The sequence below is a fragment of the Buteo buteo genome, chromosome 27 (genome assembly GCF_964188355.1).
Source record: "Buteo buteo chromosome 27, bButBut1.hap1.1, whole genome shotgun sequence".
Taxonomy (NCBI): Eukaryota; Metazoa; Chordata; class Aves; order Accipitriformes; family Accipitridae; genus Buteo; species Buteo buteo.
Window position 1 is genome coordinate 9,028,545 of NC_134197.1, and position 19,954 is coordinate 9,048,498.

Below are 19,954 nucleotides of genomic sequence, written 5' to 3' on the forward strand. Positions count from 1 at the left end.
CACTCCCGGATTCTCTACCTACCCCCTCCAGCGGCGCAGGGGTATGGGGAATGGGGTTTACGGTCAGTTCATCACACGTTATTTCTGCCACTTCATCCTCCTCAGGGGCAGGACTCATCACACTCTTCCCCTGCTCCAGCGTGGGGTCCCACCCACGGGGTCAGTCCTCCACAAACTTCTCCAACGTGGGCCATTCCCACGGGCTGCAGCTCTTCACGAACTGCTCCAGCATGGGTCCCTTCCACAGCGTGCAGTCCTTCAGGCACAGACTGCTCCAACGTGGGTCCCCCACGGGGTCACAAGTCCTGCCAGAAAACCTGCTCCATCGTGGGCTCCTCTCTCCGCAGATCCGCAGGTCCTGCCAGGAACCTGCTCCAGCGCGGGGTTCCCACGGGGTCACAGCCTCCTTCGGGAACCCACCTGCTCCGGCGTGGGGTCCTCCACGGGCTGCAGGTGGAGATCTGCTCCCCCGTGGACCTCCCTGGGCTGCAGGGGGACAGCCTGCCTCACCAGGGTCTTCCCCACGGGCTGCAGGGGAATCTCTGCTCCGGTGCCTGGAGCCATCTCCTCCCCTCCTTCTGCACTGACCTGGGGGTCTGCAGGGCTGTTCTCTCACATGTTCTCACTCCTGTCTCCGGCTGCCATTTCTGTGTCTCCCACAACTTTTTTCCTTCTTAATTCTGTTCTCCCAGAGACGTTACCACTATCACTGATGGGCTCGGCCTTGGCCAGTGGTGGGTCCGTCTTGTAGCTGGCTGGCACTGGCTCTGTCGGACATGGGGGAAGCTTCTAGCAGCTTCTCTCAGAATCCACCCCTGTAACCCCCTGTGGTTGGTTGACTCTGGCTGGGCACCAGGTGCCCACCAAAGCTGCTCTATCACTTCCCCTCCTCAGCTGGACAGGGGGGAGAAAATATAACAAAAGGCGCGTGGGTCAAGGTAAGGACAGTTTAATAAAGTGAAAGCAAAGGTCGCATGCAAAAGCAAAGAAAAACAAATGTTGTTATTCTCTACTTCCCATCAGCAGGCGGAGTCTAGCCACTTCCCGGGAAGCAGGGCTTTGGTAGGCGTAGTGGTTGCTCCGGAAGACAAAAATGTCCGCCTTCCGTCTCCCTTTACTTAGCTTTTATATCTGAGCTGGAGTATTGTATTCCATATGGTATGGAATATCTGTTTGGTTAGTTTAGGTCAGCTGCCCTGGTTATGTCCCCTCCCAAGATCTTGCCCTGCCCCAGCCTGCCGTTGAGGGGGGCAAAAATGTTGGAGAGACAGCCCTGATGCTGTGCCAGCACTGCTCAGCAGTAGCCAAAACACTGGTGTGTTATCAACACCTTTCTGGCTACCAATAAAGAGCACAGGGCTATGAGGGCTGCTATGGGGAGAATTAACTCCATCTCAGCCAGGCCCAGTACACCCCCCCACTACCAAAACCTTGCCACACAAACCCAATACATTGGTCTGAAATCAAAAGCATTGGGAAAGATGAAAGATAACATGAATCTGAGATTTTTTTCTTTCCAGGCCTCTTCCCCACAGCTTTGAACAGTGACAGTCCAACCAAAGCCTTCCAGTCTAAAGATCTGATCTAGGACTTCTCTTCCTTAACCTGCCATTCATGTTTTCTTCCTAATTAGATCTATATCAGCATTGCAGATTTGCCCATACAGTGGAACAAAATATTCTGTTACATTCAAATCTACCAGTGGAATCATTTTAAATCATCGGAATTCAAAGTGGCACAGAAGTCTCCTTCTAAAAAAATAACTGCCAAAAAGATGTGCATTTTTCTGTGCAACATCTGGCGAGGCAATAAGGGGAGTACCTTATCAGAGCAAGAAATAAATGCCTTCACAACAGAAGGAAACAACAACCCATGCCAAAGACTTACTATCGCCTTAAGGTCTCCTGCGAGCCCTCCTCTTCCCAGCAAGGAGACTGCATCTCCAGGAGAGGCAGGTGAAAGCTCTCTGTCCTCTCAGAGAGGCTGCACCTGTGTGGAGCCCGAACCGGGTCCTATATAATCCTCCCTGGGCAGCCAAAGAGCAAGCTTGTGGTGGCAGTGAGGAGATGGGGCTGTTTGTGAAGCAGCGGTGCTGGAGCACCTTGAGGATGTGGTGAGTGGGGTTTGGGGTGGGATGGGGAGCTGGGTCCTTTCCTTGCTGGTCTCTCATTTGGTTCTTTCTTGCTTGCAGGTTGCTGCTCCTGGTTGGCTTTTTGCTGCCCTTAGCCCCCTGTGCTGATGGCCTGGGGGATCAGGATCTCTTGGGTAATGAGGTCTCTCTGGGCTGGTAGTGGTTTGGATGTGGGCTTTAGGTTTGTCCAGAGCTGTTTCCCCTCTGCCTTGGTGTAGAAGAAGGCTCTAAAGTGGGGCTGGTGAGCGGGGGGACTTGCAAGGTGTGTGCTTCTGGGAGGGTGATGCTGGAACTGATGGTGGCCTTCCCTCTGCAGAGAGTGTGACCTGTCATAGGAATGGGGTGGAAGTTGAATTTTCAAGAGAGCTTGGCAACTACTCCTGGCATGTGTCTGTTGAGGGTACGTATTGCTACTGCCCTGGCCCTTTCCGCTATAGCCTGAAAGCGGGTGCCTGCCTCCAGGGCTGATCTTCCACATTCTCCCTAGATGTGAGTGGTGAGGAGATCGTGTCCTGTGACCCCACCGTAGATTATGAGAGGCTGTTGCTCAGTGTCCTGTTTGTCAACTGCACTAGCCTGGAGGTAAAGGGGTCTTCATTCTGGAAGCTGCTGTGATGGAGTGTGGGATTTTTTTCCTGGTCAGGATTGGGTTTAATAGGGTTTCTAGCTCTAACTTTCTTCTGGAGTGGAAATACTTAACACTTCTGATAACTTAAAACAGCTCTATAAGAGCAGTTCATGCCAGAAGTTGAAAAATATTACCAGAATACTTGTTCTTTTGACTGTGGATTAAACCCCCTTAGACACTGCCATAAATGTGTTCTCCTGTACAGGAATTGAGCTACTTTAAAGGATATCTTGTAGGGGGATGGACCAGGTTCAAGAGTTTCAAAGTTTCTCTATTTACACAATGTGTATTGATAGAGAAATTAACAACACATGCCATTGATAGCTGTTGAGGTGGAGTAATAAGTGGGAGGCCAACCCAAACTAGCCTCAAACAGAGGTTTTACTGGTAACTGTTGCTTTTAAGTATTTGAAATACCACAAGACTCTTGGTTTTGGCATTTATTAACTTGTTTCTTGACCAGCTGACTTGCTGGCACTACAACCTGCTAGTCCTTGGGGGTTTTTTTTCTTGACTCCCACAGTTCTCAGTATTTTCTGCTCTTCAACCTAACCTTGTGAGCCCATGCTTTCCTAGAGATCTCCTCCTTTTCCATAGGGCTTTAAAAAACCACATTTTTTCTTGTCCTTGCACTGGTACAAACACCTAAAATAACTCTGAAGCTAGAGTTTAGCCTCAATGGCTTTTAGTTGTCCTCATGCTGTAGTGAGTACTGCTGCCTCTTTCTAATTAATGTCTCTTGTCTATAGGATGGTCAGCACCTGCTAAGATTGAGGCTGGTGGTGAATGACACAATGGGAGAGGAGAGGAATGTAACTTACAGCACTCACTGCCATAGTGTTCATGCAGATGAAATCATTACTCCTTTCTTTGCTGGTGCAACAAACTGTACAAAAGACTTCATGGCAGTAAGTAGAGGAATGGGAATGCTATAGGTCCTGCTTAGAGGCTTGCAAGGCAGGATGGCTGTCTCCTGGAACTGCGTGGCTGGGATCTGCAGAAAGCTGGGGAAAGCTCCAGCCAGATTCAGGGAGGCCTGTTGGCTGCATGTCCATCTTGGCGTGACCACTAGCTCTTTGAAGAGTTGGTTTGCAAATGGTTATTAACAATGCACATGGTTTGGCTTCGGCCCTATTGCAGGGAAAACCAGGGTGCTGGTGCCAGCTGTCTGCTCTGGAAAACTACAGCAGATATTTTTATTAGGAAGTCATAGGGTTCTGACCACTGTCTGCTCCTGTGGTCTAACCCTTGTGCTGTGTTTCAGGTTACTTTCCCAAGACTCATTCCAGGCTTCACCGATGAGCATATGGTAAGTGCCTTCTGTCTTGCAAAGGGGGGGGGGTGGAGGAGTGCCTGGGGTTTGGACCTAAACTAAGCCTGATGTCTCCAAGCTGGAGTAGTTTTCTTTGAAGTATTTGCATCTTGTCAGGAAGCTTAATTCTGTGCTATCAATATAGGGAACTTGAGTGTAAAGCCTGTGATGTGGCAGCTCTGCAGGGTGAAGAACTGTGTAATGCCTTGCTGCTGCTGTGTGGCTGGTCCTTCCCTTCCTAAGCAAGGATCTCCTGCTTTGCCAGGTTCCAGCAGCTCCAATGACCTGGACTCTGTCAGTTGATGATGGAACCAGAATACATCAGCTAAGCCTTGGGCAAGCCATGCAGCAAGGCTATAACTTTCTAGCTGATGGCCACAACCTGATCCTCCAGGTAGCCTTTACTGCCACTGGAGTTGTCTCCTACAAGGTAGGTGAACAAATTGCAGCACCATCTCCTCAGGGCCGACTTTCACAGAGACTAGGTATGTCCCTCCTGTAGACCTGCAGAAAGCACTTGCAGGTCACGGCCAGAGCTGATGTCAAGCTGATGCAGTGCTGTGCCTAGCTGGTGTGAGCAAAGCTGTTTGATTCTGTGTAGCTGTCATTGAACTACCCAGCCCTACAAAATGGGGAAGCACAGCGTGCACCTCAGCAGCACAGCTGATGGGCATCTACATAAGCAGACTTCTAGCTGTAGCCTAACTTGTGAACATCTGACTGGCAGTCTCATGAGCAGATCTCTTTCAAAAGGGTGTTGAGATGGGAAGAAACTGCTGTTGCAAACATGAATAGCAGCAGTCCTGAACCAGATGTAGTATATGGCCCTGTGGGGTTGGTCTTATAATGGATCACGAGCTGAGCACTCTCTAACAGAGCTCTATCTTCTTTGTCAGCACAATGATAAGGTGCTCTACACCGTGGCACTCAAGCTCACGTATGGCCCTCCTGAACGTAGACTGACTGTGGAGTCAAGAATGCTTTGTGCACCAGGTAATGCATGGAGAAAGAACCTGATCTGCTTCTGCACTGAGGAAACTAGTGTTATATTTAACAAAGATGTTGTTGCAGGTCCAGCAATCTGTAATGCAACGCACATGACTGTTGCCATCCCAGCCTTCCCAGGGACCCTTATGGCTGTGGGTGCAGAGGATAAGGCCATCCCCATGGACCAGCTTCAGGAAAATGGGATTGCTCTGGACACAAAGACAGGGGTCAAGCTGCATATTAGCAGGGAAGTCCTGAAGTCCAGGGTGAGTTCTGATCTTCAAGTCACAGGATCTGGTCTGATTACAACTCCTTGGTGCTTAGTCAAGGTCAAAGCTACTGTGCTCTGATTCTCAGTAAGCACCTGCCAAGTCAGCCATGTGTCCTGTGGCTGGCTGAGGGCAGTTGTGATTAAGAGGAATGTACAGTGACTTTATAATACATAGGCATCACTCAAAGGTAGTTTGGGTTTTATGAAGTCTCTTGGCAAGAACAGCTGGAGGTGAAAATATTCCTCTTGGAGTAGGTTGGTACTTGGCATGCCTGGAGCAATGCAAATTAACAAACTAGCGGAGTGTGAAGAGCACCATGGCCTCAGGGCAAGGGAAACGGCTCTAACACATGCATGTGTTAAAATGAGCTCTTGTAGTTACACTCCAGGAGAGTAACTCTTGTCTTTCAGCTACATGGGGAGAGCTGCTCAGGACTTCAGTCCTACATGTCCTCTTTGGAACTGGCTTTTCACTTCCATGGGGAGACGGTGACAATGGTGATGCACCCAGAGTGCCCCTGTGACCAGCATGCACCAATAGGTAAGTGACTGCCTTCTGCAATGGACGTGGCTTGTGCTGGTCAGATGGTAATCCTTCAGCACAGCTTGTTCTTAAACCAGTCCTTCACAGGAAAGGGCATCTCTGGTCAGAGCACAACAGCTTTTGGCAGACTGAGCTGCTGGTGACTGGCATGCAAATTTATGTGAACCTCTCTTACAGCTGCTGTATGCACCCAGGATGGGTACATGGATTTTGAAATCCTTGCTGACAGTACTACCCCGCTGCTAGACTTGGATACCCTTAGGCTCAGAGATCCTGCATGCCGGCCAGCCTTCAAGTCGTCTTTGAATGACCGAGTTTGGTTTCATGTCCCACTGAATGGATGTGGGACCAGGTATTGGGTAAGTGTGTAGCCAGGATTGATGGGGAGGGCTTTGTGCATTGGGAATGCCTTCACTAACGCTGTTATTTCTCTGCAGTTGGATGGGGAGAAGATTGTTTATGAGAATGAGGTGAGGGCACTATGGGCAGACCTTCCACTGCGCAGGATCTCAAGGGACAGTGAACTCAGGTGTGTTTGGAAGCTTCTTTGGGTAATACTTAGTCCTGGATATCCTATATATGAACATAAGACTTGGCTGCTCCTTCCTTGTTACAGGCTAACAGTCCTGTGCTCCTTCAGTAATGGTGATGCCTCCCTCACTATAAAGGTAGACAACCTTCCTCCTCCGGCTTCTTCAGTGAACCAAGGTCCCCTCTCCTTAGTTCTTCTAAGCTACCCAGGTAAAGCTGACTCTGGGCTCAGGTGGCTGGGAAGCAACTGGAGTTTGTGGAGGGGAGGATGTATGAGTGAACTCCTGTGGTGCATGGGCTTCTAATGACCTGATGTGCTTCCTTTCCTCCTGCCCATGCTACCTGAGGCAGATGCCTTAAATCTGTGACTCTAAGACAAACTGCAGCTGGTAGACCAGGTGCTGTTGAAGAGCTCCAGACCAGAGTTTCTTCAGGACTCTCTAATCTAACAAGGCTTTTGTTCTTGCAGAGGACTCATACAGGCAGCCATACCGTGATGATCAGTACCCAATAGTAAGGTACTTACGGCAGCCCATCTTCCTGGAAGTTCAGGTCCTGAACCGCAATGATCCCAACCTCCATCTGGTATTGGATGACTGTTGGGCAACAGCTTCACAAGATCCAAGCTCCCTTCCCCAGTGGAATATAGTTGTTGATGGGTGAGTGCCCTGCTAGATAAATGGAAGTGCTTTTGGCAGTGGGTGCGCAGATTTCCTAATCCTCCCCTGCCTCCCCTTTAGGAACAGAGCCCCAAGTACAAGGGCTTCACTTGAGGTGGCCTTCCAGGTATACTGTACTGGTGTATGCTGGAACTCTTATGAAGATAGTGGCACCTCTACCCTGAACTTTTGCCTGCTTAAAAAAACCAAACCCAAACCTTTTCTACCCTGCTGTTCTGACTTGCTTCTTACCTGTTGGCAGGTGTGAGTATGACCTGGACAGCTACAAGACTGTGTTTCATCCTGTGGGGCACAGTGTCAGCTATGCAAACTATCGCCAAAGGCTGGAAGTGAAGACTTTTGCCTTTGTGTCTGGTGACAAAGCCCTCCCTGGCCTAGTAGGTGACATTCTCCTACTTAGAGCAGTCAGTGGGACCAGTTGTCCCGAAATGAATGGACCTCTCATCCTCTGTCCTAGGTATACTTCCACTGCAGTGTTCTGATCTGTGACCGTTTTCAACCAGACTCCCCTTTGTGTATGAGAAGATGCCCGAGGCCATCTAGAAGCAAGCGAGGTAAGAGTAAGCAGATGTTAGGCTGTACTGATCCAAGATAACGCACTGTACTATGGGGTTCACCTCTACTATGTTACTGTTGTAGAGAGTGGGATGCCAGGTGTGAACTCTGCAGTGGTGAGCTTGCGGGGTCCTGTCCTCCTTGTGCCAGAAGGATGGTCTGCAACCCAAGGTACTAAGCCCATGTGGTACTAATGTATGTTACCTGGGTTTGGTGAAGAGCTGTCTCCACAAACTGTCTTTCTGCTTGCTTTTTAGGGAGCACTCTCTTGAGCAAGGAGGTATGGGCTGGCATTACAATGACTGCTGCTGGTATTCTCTCTCTGGTGGCCACAATGCTACTATTTTTCGCTTTTCTTAAATGCCTAAAGAGAAGAGCATCCATGGTAAATGTGGCATGTTAATGTAGTTTTTACAAATAAAGTTGGAGTAGAAATGTCTTCTGGATGACATGTGTAGCTGTGGAGTTGTTGCTATACAGCATTGAAGGAACTAGACTGGACAAAGATGAATGTCTTGCTGAGCAGTGGCACTGCTCAATGGCTTTGGTCAGTGCTCTAACAAACTAGAATTGAAGCTTTTAAAAGGTCAAGCTTTTTGGGTGAGACTCAAGTGACAATGGCAGCTTCCCTTATGCTGGATGGTTTTGTCACCTCCTTAGTTCATGTTACAGGGTGACTGACAGGGTACTAATTAATTTCTTCTAATACTGTGAGAACTGGCTCCTTAGTAAGATTCCATAGAGTTCTCCTGCCCTTTCTTAGGATTGTAGGAGAGGACTTAACTGAAGAAAAACACTAGTTTAAGGTGAAGTAGTGCTCCTGAACTGTGCAGTGATATTTAGGTCTAATGTTGGTAACTCAGTATCACCTAGACCCTTTACAGCAGTAACCAAATACTCTGCATAAACTTACTACTAGTTTAGCTAGGGCTATATGAAAAGAAGCAGTGTCTCATGACACCTGCTCTGCAGAATCAAAGCCCAGCTGTGAATTGCACTTCATGTTAGTCACCTAGACTACAAAAACTCTAGATTCAATCTTGGGTGAACATAAGGCTTTAACAGGGGCAAATGATAGCTGCTCAGTGAATGTTTTGTGGCCCTTAAGTAAAAGTACATGGAGATACATGTTCCACGTAGTAACTTCACTCTAATTGCTAAAGATCAGTCTGTGCACCGGTACTCAATGCCACATTGCTCTTCAAGGTGAAGTCAGTCATAATTTCACTTGGTTCTGGCTTGTCATAATCAAGTGCCTGGATTGCCGGGGTGAGGAGGGCCATGTGTAGGCTATAGCCTGTAATCAGCCGTAAGCTTACTGTTAGTGAATGTGGAAATGAATCAACTGGCTAGAAAAGACAAGTTTCCTGCTGAGACTTCTAAATGCCAAGATGGCTGCTACATTAATGAGTGATGTCAGTTTGTCAAAGATTCTGGACTTAAAAACTGCATGTGTGGGGCTCTGCTGTTGCTTTTCAGTTTAAAATGTGTTCAGGCAGTGCCCTCTGGCACAGGCTGATGTGCTCTAGCCGTAGAGGCTTGGAGACCTTTGGTTGCCTGAAACTCAAGCTCAGTTTCAATGTATAAAATGAACTTCCACATAAGGGAAACTTGAGGGCAACATAGAGATGGCTAAAGAGGACTTGGCTGTTAGAGATGGGGAATATGCTGTGTTATCTGTATAGCTTCAGGAATGCTATTTCTAACAATAGCAAAACCCTTTGAAGCAGTGATATATTTTTTATTTCATGCCTCACTGCTACAGGCAGGGAGGATTAAATGTCTAAGGAATAAGCTGTCCTAGAACAATTTAAGTTTAGGTACTTGTATCTCTAGGACTAGAAAGTGACTGTGTAAAAAGTAGTCCCTTAATCTACTTGGTTTGTGCCTTCAAATTGGTTTCAGTGCTCTAGCTCTGCATTCCTGAGGAGCTGAAGGCTGTGTAATATAGCTTCTAAAATCACTGGCTGATTTTTAACTACACTTGGGTCAAAGATCACAAGCTTCTTGAGGCTGAATGAAGCTCAGCAGTGGTATGTTAAACCCCTGGCTGTTCAGCTGTGGTCTGGGGCTGCCCTTCTGTACCTCTGGATTAAAAGCCCTGTTCCCCTTTGCTCTGGCATCAGTGTGCTGCTGTTGGGCACAGCTGCTCTTCTACTGGCCGTGTTTCCCTTGCATTAGACCGCTGTGGCTACTCGCAGTTATGCTTTTGGCAGCCAACAGCCCACCCGTGGCATGGGCACCTGAAGGAGATGGACCTGCAACTAGTGGTAACCTGGTCCAGTCCTTTCATACTGAACATCAACTTCAGGATTTCTAGTTGCTTCACTCAGCAGCAGGTGCTTGGCATCTGCCTCTAATTCAGTACTAAGCTCTTGAAAGAAACTATTGCATGCTGCAAATGTGCCAGCTGATTGCTACCTTCTCTTTGGTTGTAGCTACCAGTTTCTGTCATTTGGCCACTTCTACCTTTGTAGGTCTGGTCCTCATTTTCAGATACATTGCTGTTAGTAATGTATCTTAGAAGGTTTCTTTAATACCTTATCTGCTTGTTCTATTCCCTGTAGACCAATTAGTGGCTTATTTTAGAGCTTCCAGCAGTTGATAACAAAACAATAAACATATCTCTGATGTAGAAAAATCTCACCCTCTCTGGAACAGATTGTGTGTTCTGTCACTTAAACAGCTTATAAATGAGGTATCTATATTGTAACTGGGTAACAGTTAATTTTCCCAAGTGGCCCATTTAAAGAGAGCAAGAACAGTCCCCAGTATCACCTTGCTTTCTATCTGTAAGCCTCAAACCTTCTCTACAGAGAAAGGCAATACAATTACTAGTGTTTTTAAGGAAACAGGGGCACAGAGGGAGCCTGTTCATGACTATTGATAAACGAATAAATGGATTTTAGGCTAAGAGTTTGGAAGCTAACTCAGGCTTCTTGAGTCTTGATCTAATGATTTTTCTGCTAGATTATACTGTGTTGCAGTAGTGGTTAGCCAGGGATAATGGGGTGCTTTGAAAATAGTTTAAAACCAAGGGCCTAAAAGGCTCATGAATAGGTTTGTTGCTCATTACTAACAAATTATTTCTGGTACTACTACTCTTAGCCTCCCTGTCATCTTACATAATAAATATTTTGGGCCAGTTATGGATTGTAGAAAAATGGTTTTTTGTTTACTGGATCCATTTCAGTTTTGCTGCTTTTACTTTTCTTGGGGCTTTCTACTACCTGTCAGAATGGAGAGCATTCAGTGCAGCACTCTTGCACTGGTAATTATTTGTCTATTGTGTATTCCCTCTCTTGCATCTGCTTATGAAACTGAATACTGCTAGTCCTCTTAAATCTCCTCACTGGAGATTTGGCTTTAACAATGACTAAATACTGAATTTCCTGATTGTCTTTGTTCTGAAATCTCCTATTGCTGTGTTGCATTCCTGTTGAACTTTGCAGCCAATTTCCTTTTTGAAATGCTTATCAAATGCTTTTGTTCACAATTGTATTTCCATTCAATCATTTTTTTTAAAATCCATGTTGTGCCAACATCTGCAGTATGTGCAGCTCTTCCAGCTGTCCTTGCAAATGTGAGGTCTGTGCTGCAGCTGGGGATTAAAACCTGGGCTTTATTTAAATTGGTTGGCAACACTCAGCATTTATTTTAAAACATTACTATAAAAAAGCTTTCTCTTTACTATATGATTCAGATAATTAGAAGAGGTCTTTGGAGGAATATTTACAGTGAAGCTGGAGCCTGCCTTTTCTGAACACAGCAGGCTAGAAGGATATTGGGAAAACCACAAAGTGGAATGGACTCTTCCTGCTGCCAGAGCTGATGTTCTGGTGGCCAGAAGTTCCATGACTGCTTAATAGGAGCACTAGGAGTATGTAATTTTGGGGTCTTTGAAAATGGAGTGAGGAAAAAGAGGTGTTTTTTTGAAAGGAAAAAAGGGTTGTGAGTAACAGATAAAGCTGTTTTGTCTGTAATACTTAGTTACTAAAGCAAAATAGTTGTGTTAATGCTTGGAAGAGAAGCTACTTATACCTGTTATTTCCCCTGTCCCCCTGCTTAAGAGGCACTTCTTAAATTATAAAGACAAAGGAACTGTGTAGCAATAAGTTTCAGTTAGCTTTCTAATAGGTTTTCTTTACATGCAAGTCTTCCTAATCTGTACAAAAATTGGAAAACTTTTTCCAATTATTAGTGTGCCAGAAGATGCTCTAAGAAATTTCCTGTGTCACCTTCTGGTGTTATTTGCACTATCAGTCTTTCTTATCAAGAAGTTAAACTTTAGGTTTGATATGTTGCCCTTCTTCTCTCAAAGGAATGTTTTCCAAATTCAAAGGGAATTACCGTGTAAACTAAATACTGTTAGGTTGCAGGCAGCCAAACAGGGTTTAACAAGTATGTTTAGCCTGCAGGCAGAGAGAATGGAGAGTTCTAATGCTGCCTTTGCATTAATGACATCTCATTTGAAGACTGGTTGTGCAACACCAACTTAATTAGATTCCATTTGACCTGTGGTTTCCTTATGTTCTGTGAGGTTACAATAACTGATCTCTACTCCTCTAGGGCTTGATAACTGGGACAGCTCTGTTAAACTGAATGTTAACTTGCTATACCACTTCCTACTCCTGCTGTCATCACCAGTATTGGAGCTTCTGTGCTTAGTGCCTTCACTCACTTGTACAATTTCCTTTTGCTTTTGTTTTATACCAAACCACTAATTTTCAGGGGAAACTCTACTTCTGTAGCCATATGAAGAATGTGACTTGTATTAGCAGTTACTCTTCTGCATTAAACCAAGCAGTGACAGAGCTCTAAAGTGCTGGGATTAGTGAGGTTCAGCTGTACTTCTCTTAAAAAACATTGATGTTTGGAATTGCATCCAAAGCAAATACATTGGAAACCCTCAATCCTAGAGCTGGTAGCAGAGCAAAAGTACTGAGTTGCTAAAGGTTTGCTGCACGCTTGAGGCACACAAAGATCTTGGATCTTTAGTTTTACTGTCCTCTAAATGAAGCCTAAGGCTTTTCTTCATGAAAGGTGGTTGCACTCGGAACTTCAGTAGGGCAAGAAATATAGTAAGAGTGTTTTGTTAAAAGGTCAGTCTATGTTTTAAAAGTGTCACTGTAGTTGTTCATTGCAGCTCTCAGTATAGACAAAGACAGCAATATCTGTAGATGTACAAGTCCATTTCAAGCAAGGCAGTTTGTTATGCAATTATGCTTTTAATTTTGTATCCTGTATACATTGCCTTATGCAGTCAAGGAAATGAAGCATAAAAATACAAGTGCATGTGACAATGAAAAGGGATGAAAATGCTCTGTCACACTATGAGTGTAACAGCCTTAGGTTAAACATTGTCTGGCAACTTTGCATTAACAGGGAGAGTGATCATCGCGTGTCCAGCTCTGTTCTTTGGGCATGCAGGGCTTCAGATGAAGTCAGTGGACAGGCTTTGCTAATGCTAATTGTCAAGCATGCTGTGCATAAATAGCACAGGGCTGGGGACTCATCTGCTGCTTCACTTAGGACTTATTAATGAGCTACTTCTAATATAACAGATTTCAGGGTACATTTTCTAAATATTAATGTAAATTCCATGCAAGGAGAGCATGGAGTACTGATAACATGATCATTAGGAAAGACTTATGCTGTTAGTCACAGTTACAGTGTCAACAGAAGTGTCATGAAATAATGAATTTCACACTGGAGCCATTTATTTGCAAGTCACTTTTACTATTTATCAACCTGATAGGGGTTAGGGTTGAAATGATTACTTAAGCTATTGTCCAGCGAACCACCTACTATACTTAAGTCCTATTGACTTAGCACTTGGAATATGAAGTATTTCTGTGAAAGCTACACAAGTGGTGCTTGACAAAGAGTTTGTGTACTTGAGAGCATGTTGTACTTAACTGTATGGGCTTTTAGCTTATCTGAGCCGAACAAGGCCAATAGTCTTAATATTTCCCCCCTCTCCATCTTTCTCCTTGTTCCTAAGTGTGGGAAAAGACTGGTGCCTGTTCAGGCAGAGAAGTATTTCCTTGTCTCTCATTGCTGGATGGAGTTTGAACCTCTGCTCCTGGATGGTTAGAATTTGCTACATAACATATTGGCTGATGTGAATGGGCTGTGAAAGATAAATGTTAGTTAACATCCCCATAAATTAAAATATTTCTCCTATAGCTTGCATATATGAATTTAGAGATCTGCACTAGTGAGGGTGTTTAAAATACCTTTGCCCTAACTCTCCTTAGAAAGACTTAGGATGTTTGGGGTCTCCCAGGATGTAGGGAGTAGGGCTGCAGGAGTGGTTGCCCGTTGAGGCATGTCTGTGTCTGAACTAAGGGCTGGTGAACTAGATCCTTGGTGCTGGGTAGGCTGAGGACCTAGTTGGGAATGGTGCCACTGGGGTGGGAAAGGCTCCTGCCATTTCCCTGTTAGGCTAGTGCTGTTCTGCAGGAAAACAAGAGAGCAGCTGGGAAAATGGGGCCTCCGCACCATCTCCCCAGCCTCCCTTGCTAAGGACTTCTTAGCTCTACCATAGTGTTTAATAATTACAAAAAAAAGGAAACCAAACAACCTACACCCTCATTTGAGGGATGGCCTTACTGTCTCCAGTAAAAACACCTGGTCTGTGCTGACCTAGTTTTATTTCTTCAGCATATCCCTATCAAAAACCATGCTAATGTGATGGCACAGCACTGAAAGCAGATCTTGTTAAAAGGACATGGTGAGAAGCTTTGAAGTGACAGTGACTGATAAACACACAAAGGTCAGGGCAGCAGGAGTGAAACTGTTCCATGGTAACCTGCTGGTAACTGAGCATTCACAGCTTTAGCTCCAGATAAGTGCTGATGACAGAATGAATTACATACTGAGAAAGCAATTTAAAATGCAGAAGGAAATGGTTCATGTGGAGCCAGACTCTGAGCTGGAATAAATTCAGTTGCTTTGGTGTCTGAGTTTATTAAGCCTGCTCCCTTCAACAAAAGATGAGAGTATAATGGAAATTCAGGGGAAAGGATTAAATCCCTTCAGCTGTGTATCCACATATGAGCTGGGGTCTAAAGCTTTTGAGTGTTGTCACTTGAGACAGGTGTAATGGTTCTATTGCTCTGTCTATGGAAGTGCCTCCTGAAAAGCTATTGGAGGCAGCCTTGCCTCAGGGATTGCTGGCTATGTGGTTTTGTAACAGTTGTTTGCTGAATGAACATGCTATTAAAATAAATGGCTCCTGGAAATCAAAAGAGGTAGAGATAAAGATCTCCCATGTTATGGAGGGCATATAACCATAGGTATGTTTCTTCATTTGCAGTGCTGATGTTTAGTTACTTCATAGGAGTGGGAATAAATCAAGCTAGTTATGAAGTTTGTAACTTTTAATTTATTAAAATTAAAGTAGGTTGTATGTTCTAGCAACTGAGTATTCTTGATAAAGAATTTAATCTGGCCTTTATGATCTCTTGAAACATAAAAGCACTTTCTAAGCAGCTTTAATTTGATTTACCATAAAGAGGCAAATGTTCCTTTAAAACAAAAATGTGGACAACCTCTGCTTTTGCCTGTTTTTCTGGATGTAGGGACCTGCTATTAGTAGAATAATAGTGTCTCAAAACTAAAGCCCAGTGATTTTTGGTTGCTATGTGCAGCAGAGATGTTTGATTGTCAGAGAATGGGTGCTCAGTAGTTGCTACTGTCAAGTCCTTTCCAAATTGCTCAAGATGGGCACATGAAAACTGAGCCACCTACAATCAGGTTGAAAACCTGAGCAATATGCTTCAAGATATGTATTTACTAAAGGCTTGCTGCTAGCTGAGGAAATACCACAATGATGTGCACATGATATGCTGCCAAGGGCAAGAAACTATTCTGTTTTCTTCTTTTACATAGATAGAATCTAATCATTACTTTCTACTGCAAAGCAACTTGGTAACTTAATGACAGCTACTGTTTAACTCGGGTTTCTGTTGTCCCCTAACAAGATGGTACAGAACTGCGTCTCAGAGTGATTGGGAATAAATCAATAGGGTTAGTTTTAATTTAAATATATTTAGGAATAGTCATGGGACTTGACAATTGCTGATTCTGGAAAAGGGGTGGTTTTGTTAGCTTTAAAATGACAGAAAAATTGTCTCACCCACTGTTAAACATGTCACGGAGCTTGTACATTAGAAAGGAGATGAGAACTTGATTGTTGTATTTAAAATTTTTGTGAAACGTGTTTATGCTCCTGAACCATGTTTCAGGAGAAAAATGATCCACAACAGTGTAAACACCTTTCTTTCTCCTTACTGAGCTTAAAGCAAGAAATAAACTTGAAAATTCCCAAGTTTCAAATCGTGGCAGTATCTCAGCCCTGGGCAGAGGGTCACTGCTTGTCTGGGCTTTTGCACCAAACTATTTTAGTATGTGGGGTAATCTAACAAAGGGCTTGAGAGCTTCTAATTGCCTGGGCAGAATATAATTCATAACTGTTGGGGAAGATGTAAATAGGAATACGATGCCAAATAGAGCTTCTGCCTAAATGCTGCCCTGACTATCTTCAGGGCAAGTAATGATCCATCCCATAGGAGACGTGGTGCATGGTCCTCACCTGCCTGCCCCTGCCTATGTCTCTTTGGAAGAGAAGAGGGGCTGGCTTGTGGGGGCATACCTGAATTATTGTTGGTCTTGCTACCTGCCAGAGCTGGACCCCAAATGCGGCAGTGCCTGCCCTGACTCGAGTGCATCCTCCCAAATGCTCTTGCTCCCATTTGGGGAAGCCTGCCCTGCAGCTGCTGGCCTTACAGGGATCCCAAGCTGCCTCTGGAAATTTTGTCCCAGCAAGATGTAGATGAAGGGGTTCAGACAACTATTGGCATAACCTAGGCTGATAGCCGTGTTGTAGGTGTAGTAGAAAGGCAGGGTGGGGTAAGTCATGGGGAGCTGGGCAAGTTGCAGGCTGTGGAAAGGTGCCCAGAAAATGGAGAAGGCTGCACAAATAGCAATTGCTGCATGGGTCAGTCTCGTGGTTTGAGCCCTGGTGCATCTTTGGCTCACCAGTGCTTCTGAGTACCTGGCTGTCTTGAGCAGGATCCTCCTGTAATCCACTGTGATGAGGGCAAAAGGGATGGCAAAAACCAGGAAGAATTGGTAGAGAGTGTACCAATAAACATCCCTCTGGGGGTCTGGCAAATGAATCCCACAGCCTAGTAGACCTCTAGGTGAAGGGATGAGCTGAGCATACAGCCACATGGGTATAATGCTGAGGAAGGGCAGGGCCCAGAGCATGCAGGTGACAAGGATTGTCATGGGGGGGCTTCCTGAAGGGAGGGGAGGTGAAGGGGTGGATGGTGGCCAGGTAGCAGTCGATAGACATAGCAGTGAGGACATAGGTGCTAGTGAACTGGCTGTTGGCACCCAGGGCGGTGATGATGGTGCGCATTGTCTCTCCAAAGTGCCAGGCTCTGTTCCCCAGCAGCTGGTGGATGAGGAAGGGCATGCCCAGGAGGAAAAGCAGGTCCACCATGGAGAGGCTGTTGATGATGTCTGGGATGCTACTGCTAGGGCCAGATTTCTTTAAGATTGTACAGATAACCAAGCTGTTACCAATAACGGCCAACAGGCAGGTAATGCCAAACTGGGTGGGCATGATGAAGCTGCCCTAGCTCATCCTGGGGGGGTCACCTGCGGAGACAAGTGTAGGCAGGAAAAAGTCAGCTGTGCCAGGACCACTGGTGAGAACATGCCTTATGGATGTTCTGGCTTCTAACAGCCGGTGAGTGCTCTGAATGCAAACAGTAACAGATTTCTTAGGCACATGTAAGATGACGAAGTGCTTTGTGTGTGGTTGTGTCTAACAACACACAGGCGCTTTTTCAGTAGCTTTCACAAATATATGCATTAAGACATGTGTCTCTAATCAAATGCGCATACACCCACTCTTCCCTTCATACGTATGCACGTATTAATAATAGAATGGAAGAGCACCAGTGTGTATATCATTCCATGTATGTGCATTTAGACCCTTTCAAATGCATACCTATATAATAAATGTTTCAATACATATATTCATATTTCTGACACATATTGCTTAACTGTATGGATAATAATATCCATATACAGGCTTTCTTCAAAACCGTTCCACATAAGTGATTTTTTCTTCCCCCCCTACACCTATTATAGTTTATACACACTAATGTATATTTTCACTTAGCTGTTTATTGCACTTATGAGACAGAGAAAAGTTTTGAACAGCCTTGGAGCTGTTGGGGATGCAGCTGTTCAAGCTCTCAGTGTGATTTGTTTTAAAATCCATCCTTCAGGAAAAATTGGTCCCTATCAGCAGCTTGAAGATGTTACTGTTTCATGTTGAAAGAATAAAGGTTGCACATTCCTTGGAGATCTGTGGGGCTGCTCAGAAAGCCATTGCTCTAAGCATCGGCAGAGGCTGTTAATGCAGATTAAAAAGCAGCTCCTCTGCTCCCTGCACCACCACCAGGCAAAAGTGATGCCAGGATGTAATGAGGCAGCTCCTGTCACCAAGCTGGCAGTGGAGTGCTGGAAATATGCTTGCAGGGAGAGCAGAATTTCATTTTAGTGCTAAAAGCAGTGATTGGGATCCACTGATAGACTAAGTTATGAACTTGAGCTCTGGAGAGGCAAATGGGGCCTGAAGTAAATAAAATCCTCTAAATAAAATGATGGGCAGCCAGCACTGAGAGGACAGTTCTTTTAGGGTCTAACTGAGTATAAATATCTCCATATAATTCTGCAAAGAACCATGTTAATCTAAAGTCAAGTTTGCAGCAAGATTTGCAAGTATAGATTGGGGATAGTCTCTTTAGATTCTGAAGCAAGATCATCCTAAAAGTGAAAAGGTACAAGCTGTGTAAGTACACAGAAAGCTAGTGTTTTCTGGCTGTTCCTGGTAAATTGCAGCACAGATGATAAACAGCATCATTATTTCCTTCCTGTGAAGTGCTTTCTCCATTTCAATTCGTTTTGAGCTCTTGAGCACAGTAACAGTTACATATGTTTCATTTTAGGCAGACTGATAGAATAGGAGATAAACAAGGGATTTATTTTCTAGGTGTATTTGAAATTACAGCAGTTCAGCATGTAAAAAAGGCAAAACACTGGAAACAAATGAGGTGGTGACTGTGTTATACTCGGTCACATCAATCATTGCCTTAATTCCCTCAACCATTAGTCTGCTCTTAGCAGCCAGTAAACTCCTAGATTGAAGGCATTACTGCCTAGAAAAAGTAAGATTTGGAAAGTAAGATTAGACTCAAACTGTATCCTGATGATGGGGGCCAGTAGTCTGGTGAAAGGCAGGATTCTGTAATGAATAGAATGCTATTTCAAGGCTCACCTTTTGCTAGTTGTAAGGACTTCTAGCACTTAGAAATAGTTATTTCAGTATTTCACAGCTCTTAAAAGCAGGTACCAGTCCATTTGCACAAGGGATAATGTATTCCATTTACCAGCCAGTGCAAAATGCCTCCTTCACCTCAATGCGCCCACCATACTACCTAGTTGGAGTCTCGTCATTTGCAAACACCAGTATATTTCAGTTTTTTGAAGTCCAGTGTATGCACTGGGGAATTTGCTTTTAGGTTGCGTTACCTACAGCTGTGACGTGCATCACCACACGGTTCTTAAGAACAGCATTCTATTTTTTTCCCCCACTGATCCTCACCTGCTGTAAACTGGCAGAGCTCTATTGTAATTAAGAGCAGCTGCAGATTTGATCCTAAAGTGATGATACCAACTATGTACAAAACTATGTACATATATTCATGTTAAATCTTTTTCCACATTTCAGATGGATTTCTCCAGGCTGTATGTCATGTAAACAGTATCACAGCACTAGCTTTTCTTACAAGGAAAGTAGAGAAAGTACTTTTCCTCTTTCTTTTTTTTTTTCCCTACCACTTGTATACTACTATCAACCAAAAGTTAAAAAAAAAAAAAAAAAAGTGGTTGGAAATATAGCTTTGAAGCACCTGAAAAAAACAAACATTTTTATCTACTTAGTAAATTATGAAAGAAATCTCCTGTTATGGTCTCCATTCTGTAAATCCTTCATAGTTAACTGGAATTTAGTAAATACTAGAGCACTTTATGAACTAGCATCAGGTCCTGTGTGCCTCCTGCAGACAGTAACGGAGAGTAAGGCTAAGGATGCCTTCACTCTGCTGCTGAAGGATGGGGCCAGCTTATCACTACAGCTGAAAATGTTACCACCAATACTATGTGGAACACATTACAGCTCAGATAGATAAACTGCCTCCACGTTGGAGTCAAACAGCATGTTGGCTCATG

At 44.7% G+C, this 19,954-nt stretch overlaps 1 protein-coding gene and 1 pseudogene across 1 annotated transcript in view; one reads left to right on the forward strand and one right to left on the reverse strand.

Annotated features, from left to right (window-relative positions):
• The window catches only part of ZP2 (zona pellucida glycoprotein 2), an 11,320-nt gene extending 3,278 nt beyond the window's left edge, over nt 1-8,042 (forward strand). The window contains exons 2-18 of the mRNA XM_075058414.1: nt 2,192-2,265; nt 2,448-2,531; nt 2,619-2,713; nt 3,509-3,667; nt 4,024-4,068; nt 4,337-4,501; nt 4,968-5,064; nt 5,143-5,324; nt 5,741-5,870; nt 6,051-6,232; nt 6,311-6,402; nt 6,490-6,614; nt 6,874-7,063; nt 7,326-7,461; nt 7,542-7,638; nt 7,724-7,810; nt 7,897-8,042. Coding sequence (XP_074914515.1) covers nt 2,192-2,265; nt 2,448-2,531; nt 2,619-2,713; nt 3,509-3,667; nt 4,024-4,068; nt 4,337-4,501; nt 4,968-5,064; nt 5,143-5,324; nt 5,741-5,870; nt 6,051-6,232; nt 6,311-6,402; nt 6,490-6,614; nt 6,874-7,063; nt 7,326-7,461; nt 7,542-7,638; nt 7,724-7,810; nt 7,897-8,042 — 2,086 coding nt within the window. The remainder of the gene's footprint in view (nt 1-2,191; nt 2,266-2,447; nt 2,532-2,618; nt 2,714-3,508; nt 3,668-4,023; nt 4,069-4,336; nt 4,502-4,967; nt 5,065-5,142; nt 5,325-5,740; nt 5,871-6,050; nt 6,233-6,310; nt 6,403-6,489; nt 6,615-6,873; nt 7,064-7,325; nt 7,462-7,541; nt 7,639-7,723; nt 7,811-7,896) is intronic.
• Nucleotides 8,043-16,318: 8,276 nt separating this feature from the next.
• LOC142045262 (melanin-concentrating hormone receptor 1-like) lies at nt 16,319-17,942 on the reverse strand (annotated as a pseudogene).
• Nucleotides 17,943-19,954: the final 2,012 nt, after the last annotated feature.